General features: G+C 34.7%; 1 protein-coding gene across 2 annotated transcripts in view; it reads right to left on the bottom strand.

The window, feature by feature from the left end:
* Positions 1-13683, bottom strand: part of IARS2 (isoleucyl-tRNA synthetase 2, mitochondrial) — a 68804-nt gene that overhangs the window by 19216 nt on the left and 35905 nt on the right. For both annotated transcript variants that reach the window (XM_060127225.1, XM_060127227.1), the window contains 4 exons: positions 13289-13440; positions 11078-11238; positions 790-892; positions 77-170 (listed from right to left, as the gene is read on the bottom strand). In XM_060127225.1, the coding sequence (XP_059983208.1) occupies positions 77-170; positions 790-892; positions 11078-11238; positions 13289-13440 (510 nt within the window). The remainder of the gene's footprint in view (positions 1-76; positions 171-789; positions 893-11077; positions 11239-13288; positions 13441-13683) is intronic.

Raw genomic sequence — 13683 nt, 5'->3', positions numbered from 1 at the left:
TTATAGATTTCTTCTGATAGCATTTATTTATTTTCAAAACTGCTTGATTGGTATTTAATCTACTATTTTAAATTACCTGGAAGAACATAAGACCATGAAGTTCCACTGTCAAACCAGATGTCCAAAATATCCTGACCTGGCACATACTCCAAAGCATCAGGACCACCAACCTAGTAAGATAATGTAAAAACATTTTAATTACACAGCCATCACAACATTTACAATTAATACCCAAAAAGGTCTTAAGAAAATGAAATACAACCATTAAATTCACATTTTAAAATGAAATTTCAGACATTTTTAAGTATTCTGCAATTACGTACAGCTGCTTCATTTCCATGTAAAAGTGATTGTGGCCACTTAAGTATACATTTACTAATGGAAATACAAACTTTTTATTTCTTGATAATCTTCCAATTTGGATTCTTCAACATGTGATGCCATCAGTTAACTCGAATTCATGTCCTACAAAGGCCTGATATACCAATGTTAGGCACTGTTCCCTCAAAGTCACAAGTGCCTCTCTCTGCTCAGCCAACAAAGCAGTTAAAATCAATCTTGGCCCTCAGTGAGACAGCAAATATCCCTCACACTCTACTGCTACACTATATACCCAGCTTCTCTAGCTAAATAAAAATGTCTACTCTCAAACTGCACCGGCTCCTCATTTAAGATGAATAAACTCATGCACTTGACATGATAACTACTTTTTAACTCCCAGGGAATCTCGTGTTGTCATTAAATCATGCAATACATAACAAAGGCTGTTAAATACGAACAGAAATTTACCTGAGATAAGACTTCTTTTGGAAGAAGTTGCTCCGGGGGAAGAGTCCACCAGATATCACTGCCATGTTCCTCCACTAGTTTAATAATGTGCTCAATAGTTTGGCTATTTTAGGGGGAACAAAGTAGAATTGTTCACTTAATTATTGTGATTAATACCTAATATTTTAAATTTAAGAAACAGTAGTACTTTTTCCCTATCTGCAGGATATTTATCCCAATATGCAGGGTATTTTTTCCTATCTTTTCCCCCAAATTTAGTGGTATTATCTTCAGTTACTTGCTTACTTAGTTCCTGCTGTCATCTTAAATTCAATAAAATAAAATAAAATTGATCATATGGAGCCCTTAAAAGAAAAAGAAAAACAAAAACGACTTCTCCTGATGTCCCTATTTCAGTTACTGAGTTCCCTGTTTCTATCAATCTATTTTCTATCCAAGTACCTATATTCAAAACCTGCTAATTATCTACCTCCTCCAATTTCTGCTCAAATTAAGCCAACACATTCTGTCAGTTTCTACCTGGAAATATTACTCAAATTTATTCTTTGAGTAAATAAAAGAATATTAGTCCAACCTCACTGCGTCAATACTAGATTGATGCAATGGTCTGACTTTTCCCCTATGCTCATTCCTCTACATGACACATGAAATTTAATTTATATGACACATCTTTGAGAGAGTTGCACTCCTAAAACTGCTTTTATCACACCAATCCCCTCTCAAAGATTTGCAGTGCCCCCTCACTGCTTATAGGACTGAGTCCAAATACATCTGTATAAGAGGCAATACTGTACCAGAGCACAGATTTTGAGATCTGATATTTGATAACAGATATCCAGGTTTATATCTTGACTCGGCTACTTTATATATATATGACCACACACAAGTACTAAAACTTCTCTAAGTCTTGGTTGTCCCTTCTGTTAAGAAGAATAGTACGATTTTTGTTCAAAAATAATTTGAGTATCTCCAATGTTTTGGACGCTGTTCTAGGCACTGGAGATACAGCACTTAACAAGGCAGATAAGAGTCCCACTGTAGTGGAACTTGCATTTTAATGATCCTAGATACTCTCCTCAGAATGACTGCAAACTAAATGAGATGATCCAGTAAAATTTAACACATGCCTAACACACAACAGAAAGCCAATAAATGCATATCAAATGAGTACTGAAATTGATCATTATCTTTGGGAAGATAAAATACACAGTTATAAATTGTCTGAAAATTAAACTCAGGGAAAATCTTATACTAAATTTTCTCACAGGAATAATATACTTTTAAGTTATTATCACAGCTTTATGGACATTACAACTTCCTCTAGTTGCTTTCCACTGAGACACAGAATATATTGGTCAAGAACATGGACCCTGTGTGGAGAGAAGGGAACCCTCCTACATTGCTGATGGGAATGTAAACTGCTGCAGCTACTATGGAAAACAGTTTGAAGGTTCCTCAAAAAACTAAATGTAGAGTTGCTATATGATCCTGTAATCTACTACTGGGCATATATCCAGAGAAAACTATAATTCGAAAAGTGACAGATGAATGGATAAAGAAGATGTGGTACACATACACAATGGAATATTACTCAGCCATAAAAAAGAACAAAATAATGCCATTTGCAGCAACATGGATGGACCTAGAGATTATCATACTAAGTGAAGTAAGTCAGACAGAGAAAGGCTAATACCACGTGATACCACTTATATGTGGAACCTCAAATATGACACAAATGAATTTACCTATGAAACAGAAACACACTCACAGAGAACAGACTTGTGGTTGCCAAAGGGGAGAGGGGGGATGGATTAGGAGTCTGGGATTAGCAGATGCAAACTATTACATACAGAATGGATAACCAACAAGGTCCTACTGTATAGCACAGGGAACTATATTCAATAGCCTGTGATAAACCATAATGGAAAAGAATATGAAAAAGAATTCAGTGTGATACACTGAATCACTCTGCTGTTCAGTAGAAATTAACACAACATTGTCAATCAACTATACTTCAATAAAATAAATTAAAAAAAAAAAAAAAAGAACATGGACTCCAGAGCCAGACAGCTTTCATTTAATTCCCGGCTCTATAACTTACTAGCTATGTGACCCTAGGCAAAGCACTCAACGTTTCCGTACCTTGGTTTGCAAAATGCATATAATAACAGTATCATTAATAGAGCTATTATGGATATGAATTGAGCTTATATGTAAAATGCCTAGAACAGTGTCTGGCACATATTAATAGGTATTATATAAGCATTAGCTATTATTTAAACCGATTCTTTTGGGGTTTTTTTGGCCTTGCCACGCAGCATGTAGGATCTTAGTTCCCCGACCAGAGATCAAACCTTGTGCCCTGCATTGGGAGCACAGAGTCTTAACCACTGGACTGCCAGCGAAGTCCCATAAACTGATTCTTTGAAGTCAGGAAACTTAAGACAGTTAATTTTGTTAACCAGTTACCAAAACACATATCCATATTAATATTTAGAGATTAAAGTATATACACTAAAGCGAACTTTCCAATTATCCTCTTTTCTACCACACTCCATTAATGTAAGTAACTAAAAATGTAGGTCTATGAGAGTCGATGGAAATGGAAGGAGGAGTGGATAGGAAAAGTTCTAAGTTCTTAATCTGGATCTGCTTCTTATTAATCATGACTATGTATGGCAAATCACTGAACCTCTCTGGGTCTGATAATTCAGATAAAATGAAGTGTTTATGAAAAATTGTTGTGGGAAGCAAAAATCAAATGGGCATTTAAATTAAATATGCTCTACAAATTGATATCCAAAATACCTAAGTTGATTACACTATGAAGGACAGAATGAAAAAGTATAATGCTACCACATCTATTCTGAAGAAATTATGAACAATAAGAATGTTTAAATGGGCACAAGTCCATATTTCTAATACAGTCACACATTTCAGATGGACTTTAACAATAAAGATAAACTTTTGTGACAAGAGACCATAAAAACTTTGCGCAATAACAACCTAGTTATATGACAATATTTAGTTACATATTACTATTTTAATAGTTTGCACAGAACATTTTATCAGTTAAGAAAATATGAATATACTGTAATAGAAAATCTGAATAAACCTAATGCTATTACTCTTAGAACTAAAAAAAAGACAGATACTAGCAAAGTACATTTATACACATATATCATACCAATTATGAAATTTTCACTAAAAAAAGATTCTAAATATGAGTGTCATTTTTATTTTGCCCTTCTTTTTTTTTTTTTTGGCCGCTTCATGCGGCATGTGGGATCTTAGTTCCCTGACCAGGGACTAAACCCATGCCCCCTGCATTGGAAGCTCAGAGTCTTAACCACTGGACTGCCAGGGAAGTCCCCTCATTCTGCCTTTCTATCTTTACAATGTTATCATTAGATTGTAATTTTCGGTAAATAGTAAAATAAAAACAGTGAAGCACCTTTAAATGTGTTGGAAAGAAACAGATAAAAAAATACAAACATAAAGGAAAATCATTCAAATTTCATATTAATTTAGAAAATAAGGTAGAGACGTTAAGAATAATATTATTATTAATCAAAATAAAAGCATTGGGCTTCCCTGGTGGCGCAGTGGTTGAGAGTCCGCCTGCCGATGCAGGGGACACGGGTTCGTGCCCCGGTCCGGGAAGATCCCACATGCCGCGGAGCGGCTGGGCCCGTGAGCCACGGCCACTGAGGCTGCACGTTCGGAGCCTGTGCTCCGCAACGGGAGAGGCCACAACAGTGAGATGCCCGCATACCACAAAAAATAAATAAATAAATAAAAGCATTTATGTGTATACCACAAATTATATACACACATTTATGTGTATAATTTTAAAAGGACTTTACAAGCACTCTCTAATTGGATTCATAAAAAAACATATTTATAGCTAAACTGACAGATAAACTGTTCTGTGCCTTGGGGTTCCTTAAATCATGAGCCTAATAAGCAAGTAACACAACTAAAAGTGAGGCCTCGAAACTGTCTCTCCTAAATCACGGCTTGATTCTGCTTTTACTTCTCCATTCAGCCTTTCTAACTCATTTATGAAGACAAACACTGTATCTGTGAACTCACACTCCCCTTCTCTGGGGTTTGCTAAGCAAAGGCAAAAAGACTCTTATTACCCATGTGTAATGAAAGCGTGAACCAGAGACCAAGTCAGGGCAGCAGGGAGTCTCGGGAGATTAGTGTGCTGACAGAGCAGGCACCAAGTCCAAAGAGCAGAGGCTATCTGCAACTTATTAGATACTGACAGGAATATATCATTTTTTTTTCTGAGCTTCAGTTTCTATGAACATTCGGAAAAGCTGGGAGAAGAAAGGCTATGTGAAAAATTTTATTCTTAAAAAAGTCCTAACATTGTAGTCAGTAACCTTAACAACTGTAGATGATACTTACATATCTGTTTCACAACGCCTGATTCAACTCTAATGAAACTAAGTTCTTTTTTATATCGCTAAATAGCAGATAAATTCAACGAAGTTTCAGAATTATATTTTAAGTATTACTTAACTATATTCAAGTATCTTAGAGAGTCTGTAACTAAAAATACCCAACAGCAAAGAAAGATTCCAATTTTGCAGCTGGCATGTTATTAAGGCAACTATAAAATCCTACCAAGTTTAGTCAACCAGCTCTAGTCTAACTAAAGTTGAAGTTTTAATTGCTACATTTTCTTATAAAGATATAGGTTGTTCACTTAGATATACAATATAATATTTCAATATGAGAAGAAATTTAATCTTGTATTATATACACCTTATTTGCAAATATACTTTTTAACTCATAAAGGTCTCTTATTTCAGTGAGGAGGAAAGTTTGGTTTTGTTTTTTTTAGTTTACCTAAATAATACTTACTAAAAATGGCATAACCATACAATGTTAACTGCACCAATGAAAATAATCCTGTAGTAGCTTTTAAAAATCTAGTTTCAAAAAGGCTGTCATAAATAAAACTACATACTACTAAAAATATGACTCATTATATTTGTGTCCCTTCTGACATATACAGATGAATTTGGACCCCCAAAAAATGTTTTTTCCAGTGTATCGAAAAGAAATATGAAACATTTTAAAGAGGGGAGAGAAGCAGCTCTGCTTCATTAATAGACCAATTCCTACTAATATTTAGAGCAAGACTTGCTTCCTTTCTTTTTATTGTGAAATATAAAAATATGATGTACTAAATATACTTTAATGGGCATTATCTTCTGTAACTTAATTCTATTTTGAGATCTTAGACAACTATACTACTTAAGTTTTTAAAAACAGGAAAATAAAGACAACTCAGAGTATAAAAACTGAATAAAATTTATGACAAATAAGAATGCAGATTTCAAAGACAAAAACATTCTCACAATCCAAACAAATCAAAATTTAAGTGCACGGAATTGGTATCACTAAGTGAAAACTTTCTTCTGACTTGTACTCTGGTGGTCTGAATGCTCCTAAAAATATTGTGGCAGAGTTTTAAAAACAAAATTTGCAATAAAAAAACACATATAACCTCCAAACTTGAGGTAACTATAGTAGATTGCAAAATAAAGATAAATTTAACATTCAAACAAAATCTGAAAAGATAATTGCGATAAAATATACAAGTAAATGCTGCACAAGTGCTCAAAAGATACTCATTATAGCACTAGCAAAAACTTAGAAACAGCCAAATGTCAGGATGGGCTACATTTATTTGATTTTCATACACAACCATTAAGAGCTAAGCTACCATTTTTAATGGCTACCTATTCATTCTTCCAGAATTGACTTTAATTATTTCTTCTTTTTCATATAATTACGTTTCTTTATAAACAACTGTATTAGACATATATTAGACATTAGATATATATCCTTACAGATATATATATATATATATATATATATATATATATATACACACACACATATATCTTTGTACAAGAGATGTTAGTCCTTTTGTTTCCTTCGGATAAATACTTAGAAGTGTAATTTTTTATTACAAAACTGAGATGGTGATTTAAAAAGTTTTAAGACAATTTTATGGGCATTTCTAGTGATATTAAATATTCTTCCAAAACACACAAGTAGTCAAAATTTGTCTTTTGAAATGTAAGAATTCCCCCCCTTGTTAATTATACCCTATACTTAACACAAACACACAGTTAACTTATAACCTAAAGATCGTATAAATTACTGTTGATAAAAGTGGGTGAAACCACTTATCACTACATAATCTCTATGCTTCCATCTTAATGCTGTATTTCATAAAGCAGTAAGTCCATCATAAAACTTTGTACTTTACGCAACGGCCTTATCTAAACACACGCATTATGTGTCCTTCTTAGGTTTCAATCCATGAAAATCCGCTAGGTAGTACCAGCCACTATAACACCAACCAATCATTCTAAACTTTGCTATCAACTGGGCTGAAGCTTATTTAACGTGTTACCAGAAATTAAACAGCATTAAGATTGCTACGTAATGAACAAACTGTTGCTGTCGTTTCATTTTCCTGTATTTCGTCTTTATAAAAGCCAAAATATTAAGGACTATAATATTCTTTTCTTCTGGAAGTTACTGGAATAAGAATGAGGTAAGAGGCTAAATCTTTCATATTTATTTACTAAGTTTAATTCTAGAACACAATGAAATGTGGGGGAGCTCTATTTTTAATTTAATTCTATACTTATGTTTTGAAGATGACAGGAAACAATTTTGGAGAAATTTTTATTTGATGAACATTACCAAACTTTTTCACCAAAAAGTCATTATTATTAACATGAGCAAAAATTTGAGGTAGCTAAAGCTAACACCCAAACTTGAAAATCCTTGCCTGCTTCTAGTGAATTTCTCACAATTTCCAGAATTTGGGGGCTAAGTTTCCTAAATGCATGTTAACTATTGCATTAATACTCTTAAATTGATTAAATGGTCTGAAATGAAAGCAATTTAACTAACAACCTCTTTTCCTTCCTAGGTGGCAAATGTTTCTACATTTTATCTTTTTTATGCTAAAAAGTATTTGTTTTATTAATTAGTAATAGATTTCCACCTAAATTATAAAGGCATTATATTACAGATTAAGAAAAATGATCAATGATGTTAAAGTCAAAAATGGAATTATTTCTTGAGAAAATACAAAGTGCAAATGAGAACATTAATTCAAATAAAAATTAAACATCAGAGTTTCAAATCTACCCATCTCTCAGCTTATTCAGAACATGAATAAATCAAGATTTTCTTCTGTGAAACTAGTATCCTTAAGAGAGACTTTATAGACTTTCATCAAGAAAAGCAGAAAGGGGCTTCCCTGGTGGCGCAGTGGTTGAGAGTCCGCCTGTCGATGCAGGGGACACAGGTTTGCGCCCCGGTCCAGGAAGATCCCGCATGCCGCAGAACGGCTGGGCCCGTGAGCCATGGCCGCTGAGCCTGCGCGTCCAGAGCCTGTGCTCCGCAACGGGAGAGGCCACAACAGTGAGAGGCCAGCGTACCGCGGAAAAAAAAAAAAAAAGGAAACTTCTGATCTGCTTAATGGGGTCATCAACTGTAACAGCAACTCCATGTGGACTGTGCACCAATTTCCAGTGGAGATGCTGTTACTTTTGATGGCTACCAACTCACTTCAATGTAGAGGCGTATTCAAGAAAGACAAAAAAAAATTATGGTCACTTGAGTCTCATTTGATTAAGGAGGAAAAAAAAAGACAGCCTTTCATGCCGTCTTTAAAAACTGACAAAGGGGCTTCCCTGGTGGCGCAGTGGTTGAGAGTCCGCCTGCCTAATGCAGGGGACACGGGTTCGTGCCCCGGTCCGGGAAGATCCCACATGCCGCGGAGCGGCTGGGCCCGTGAGCCATGGCCGCTGAGCCTGCGCGTCCGGAGCCTGTGCTCCGCAACGGGAGACGCCACAACAGTGAGAGGCCCGCGTACCACAAAAAAAAAAAAAAAAAACTGACAAAGAATTAACATCCATTTTTAAAAATTAACTGTTATGTCACTTAAAGGACCAAAAATGGAAGAGGATTAGAGTCATTATTCAGAAATGGTGTACAGGAAAATGACCTATGAATTGACAGACAGTATGGTTGTTTGTCTGTCATTTCTGTAGGCCAATATTCTGTATATCTCTGCGACTTCAGCATCAGAAATCAACTACACCATGCAAGCAACACAACGGCAGATGCACAGAAAAGAATCTGTTACATACCATGTAAGTGTATTGACTGTAAATAAAACATAAATGATACCTAAAGAAAATCTGCTTCTGTTTCTCTGACAAAGCTCACATTTATTTCACCTAGGTCACTGACCAATCGATCTATGTACCATTTTATTGTAGTGATTAAATAATGGTCAAATAAACCAGCTTGCTCTACTTACTAATACGTACATTGGTCCACTTGAATCACTTCAAGGAAACACCCTAAAAATCCTGCTCTCTAAATATGGAAAAGAATGAGGAACAATGGCAGCGTCTTATAAAGGTTTCCTTAAAAGAAAACTCTCCAGTGTGGAATTTTAAGCAATTCTTGTGTAAACTTATCTCAACTTTAATTCTTAGTAGGGGAAATAAGATATTAGTTTTTATGTGATCAAGCTCTAAATTTTAAGAACAACATATGCAACAATATTTAGGCCAAACAGTCTTAGCTCCAAGTTGTAATAATACTGCAATAGCCTTAAAATCACTTCCTGGTCTCTAACCTCTAGTTTCTTTTCCTAAAACATACCGTGACTCTTCATGCCTACTTAAAAGTTTAAATTCCTTAGCCTGGTATTTAAGACTCACTTCAATTTGCCCCAATCAATCTTTCTTAAGTGTTTATCTTTCTGTTCCCCTCACACAACCTGCAGCCCCATTATGGTTCCTGTAAACATGCTATGTTTTCCCCACTCTGGGTCCTCAGCTCCTAATCCCACTACCTTCCCCCATTTGCCACCTAATCCTCCAGGCCCTACTCAAATGCCATATCCTTTATAACTGAAGCAAATGAGCTGTTTTAGGGTTCAATATTTGTTCAAGGCAGAGCCTTTAGTTCTTCCCTCTGAACCATGTTGCCATAAGGTGTCAGCCATAAGGTGAAGCAGTGATACAAGGAACATTTCAAAGTGAAAAGGAACCTTCACACCAAGGATACTAAGAACTAACTAATACTGGCTAAAGGTAATATAAAAAAAAAAAACCAACAGTGTAGTCAACAATTTAAAAAAAACCTAAAATGCATATATTCACAAAAGTACCACCTAAAGAAATACTAATAATGTTGACAATGAAAAGCAGAACCTTTTTACAAAAATGATGATGAACCCCAAGGTAGGACATTCAACTCTGTCATCTCTCCATTACTTAAATTCTCCATTACTTGCTGGCGTCCATGCCTTCAAAACTCTCACTAAATCCTCAACTGATGAAATGTGAAAATACTTACCAAAACACAGTCAAACTCTTTGCTCATGATCTAGAATAACTTAGTAAAATGTCCAAAACAAAATTACTCCAAAAAAAATGATAACCCAGGATGTATTCGCAAAAGAAATGATTAATATTCCCCTTTCCACATCTGTTAATAACAGCAACAATACTGAGAGCCACCTTAATTTACTAGAAGATAAACTAGCTAGATTATCACCTCATCAAGAGCAGGGACCATGTCAGTCTTGTTTACTGCCTCAAAAAAGGGTCTAGTATATGATTAGGGAAAACAATCTTCTTTTTACTGTATAAGCTTTTCTACTCTGAATTGTTCACTAGGTTCATGTATTATCTTTCCAAATTAAAAAAAAAAATTAAGGAAAAAAGAAATAACTAGGAATGTAATCATCACTAGAGTTAGTTATGTGCATTCAATTATATTATAGTTTCTTAAATTACCTATACAATTACCTAATGCCATTTCTACTGAGAGGGAGCGTAGACTCGGAGTGAAAGACTGACACTAATTCCTGAAGAAAAATCACATACTGGGCTCCACCACTCAACACTGCTTATCTCTGGGCTCCTGACACCTTATCCCAGCACAGGGCACAGTCAGGGATAATGAATTCTCATAGGAAAATATTCACGGTCTTTGCTTCTACGTATCAATACTGAAAAAATAATCCAGTGTTTGTTAAAATTTCATCCATCTGAAAGGATCTTTCCGAAATTTATATTTTACTCCCCTCAAAAAAGATAGCTATTTTAGAATATTTTATTTAACATATATCAAGAGTTTTCAATAGTCCACTATTTTTCCATTTTTGAAGAAAATACAACTCACTTTAAAATGTTGACAATTTTAGAAAGAGTTCTACCTGTTGATCAAGAATTCATCTTTTGTCTTATGATGAAACACAGGAATTGGAACACCCCAAACTCTTTGCCTTGATATACACCAATATGGCCGCCTGTCCATCATTTCAACCATGGCATTCAGTGCTGATCCAGGAATAAATTTCACTTTTTTTAACAATTCCTGCAATTGATTCACAAATCAAGTTCAGTGAGAGAAAGCAAAACAAATTTTCTAGAACTGCCATTATTTATCCTAATACAGTTCTTTATTTTAGAGGTTTATAGTCATTTACATGCCCCCTTCCCCCACCAAAAAGAAACTAATCTAAAAACACCATAGATTTCAGAGCAAATGAGACAATGTTAAAATAGGACCACAAATGATCTAATAAATAACATCCAGAGCAGACTTCACCTTTGGAGGATGTGACAAGAAATTTTATACTAATTTCCAAGCACCCTAGATCAAAACTGGTAATAACAGGTTTAGTAGAAGTATTATACTTTATTAAACTACAGTTAAAATCAATTCAAACTTGATTTCAATAATTCTTCTTTAAATGCTTAAGAAATAAGCTACTATCTTAGGTGGACAAACAAGGACTGCAATGTAACCTAATTTTACATAGTATGGTTTACAACATAGAAAACACTTTCTCAAAATAAGTTACTTCCTATTTACTGGCTGTCTCTCAAGAACTCTCCTTCTCTCCACCTCCCGCCTCCAAAAGTTGTAAACTACTAGCATTTGCTTTCATTCGTTAATTACCAAGAAAAGAATTGTATAGCAAAAATGTTTAAAAATATCCGTAAGTGAAAATATAACTTCATTTTAAAAAGTCTCTCTACCCATCGATAAAAGCATTTTTACATTTTTAGAGCATGTTTAAACAGTTTCCTCGCTTACCTGAACCACCAGAAATCCCCTCCCCCAAAGCCCTTTGTAGCACCACCCACTGGTAGAAAGGCAACATTCGCAATTTATTTTGATTAAAAATTGAAACGTGATACTGACTTGATATTTGATTTTGTTAAGGAATAACTTATTTTTTTAAGGTGGTAAAAATGGCATTAAAATTATGTTTTAATTTTAAATGTCAGATATACATGATGAAATATTTATGGAAAACATAATGCCTTTTAAGTTGCTTTAAAATAATCCAATGGGTAGGAAGTGTAGATAATGGGTAGGGATGCAGATAAAAATAAAATTGGCAAAAAGGTGATTATTGTTGAAGTTGGGTGATGGAAACATGGCAGTACATTATTCTCTCTATCTCTGCGAGGAACAACTGAAAATTTTCTATAAAGAAGTTAAAAAAATATATGGCTTCAGCGTATTGCATCAGCATCAGACTCAGATGTTCTGCAACAAAAATCCGTGCAGAGCTGAAAGTTACAAATTGTAACATTTACAGGTAAGAAAAACAGCCTTCACAGAAATGTAAAAAACAGAAGAAAACAAAGAAACGGTCCATAGCACAGTTATCCACTCTACATGAATGTAGAAAGCATAAATTGCTTGCATAGCTTTGGCATGGACCCCAAATTGCCATGTCAACAAATGAACCAACTAATATTAGCAATGTTACATGCAAGCTGTAAAGCAAAATATCTGTATACTCAGCCTGGTTACCAAATATATATTTGAGTTCTTTCATTTAATAGAATCAAGTTGTTCATGAGATATACACACACACAGATACATAAACGTATTGAATGAAAGAGCTCAAATATATATTAATATTTAAAATGCCAGTTATAAAATATTTGTTAACTCAAAAGAAATAGCTTTTCAAATGAACTGCAATTTCAATTTTAAGGAAGCAAAGAGTTTTAAAAGAGTTTTGCTGAATGCCCACTATGTGCCAGACACTGTTCTGGGAACTTTTATTCACTTATCTTGTGAGGTAGGCATTATTATCACTTTTATACAGATGAGGAAACTGAGGTTCTGAGAGGTTAAACAATTTGCTGAACTGAAGTCCTAATTCTATGCTATTTTCACTACACTGGGCAGGAAATTAGAGCAACTTAAACTCTTTAAGCGTGTATAATGAAGGCATGGAAACCCAAGGTCCTTCCAGATCTAAAATTCTACAAGTTTATGAAACCAAATAATACTAGCATTAATCCCTTCTACTCCCAAAACCCTACCCCAACCTCACAGGTAAACCTTTCATACTGAGGGAATGATAAACCCAGCCCTTACAGTAGGACGCCTTTTATACCTTGGCTGTAGTCTTAATATCCGTGATATTTACAAACCACTGCTTGCTGGCACGAATAACTACTGGTTTCTTAGTCCTCCAGTCATAGGGATAGCTGTGTACCAATTTTTCCTTTTTCAACAAATTCTTTGCAGCCTGAAGCATCTTTATAACTTAAAAAACAATTAATAACAATTTACATTAGACACAATTAAAAAGCACTATGAAAATCCTAATAACTCTCTAAACTCCCAGGGAGTACTAAATCTGGGCCAACAGGTGACAGTAAGAGTAGCCATCTACCAGGTAGCAAAGGCATAATCTGGGAATCTCCAGGCAATAAAAGCAGAAACTGTAAAACCTTAATCAGACTCCAAATTATGCCATTCCCATGGCTCTTCTTTTCAAAGATGACA

The sequence above is a fragment of the Lagenorhynchus albirostris genome, chromosome 2 (assembly GCF_949774975.1).
Source record: "Lagenorhynchus albirostris chromosome 2, mLagAlb1.1, whole genome shotgun sequence".
In the NCBI taxonomy this organism is placed as follows: Eukaryota; Metazoa; Chordata; class Mammalia; order Artiodactyla; family Delphinidae; genus Lagenorhynchus; species Lagenorhynchus albirostris.
The sequence above is the reverse complement of the archived record's forward strand: the minus strand, read 5'-3'. Positions and strand labels throughout refer to the sequence as shown.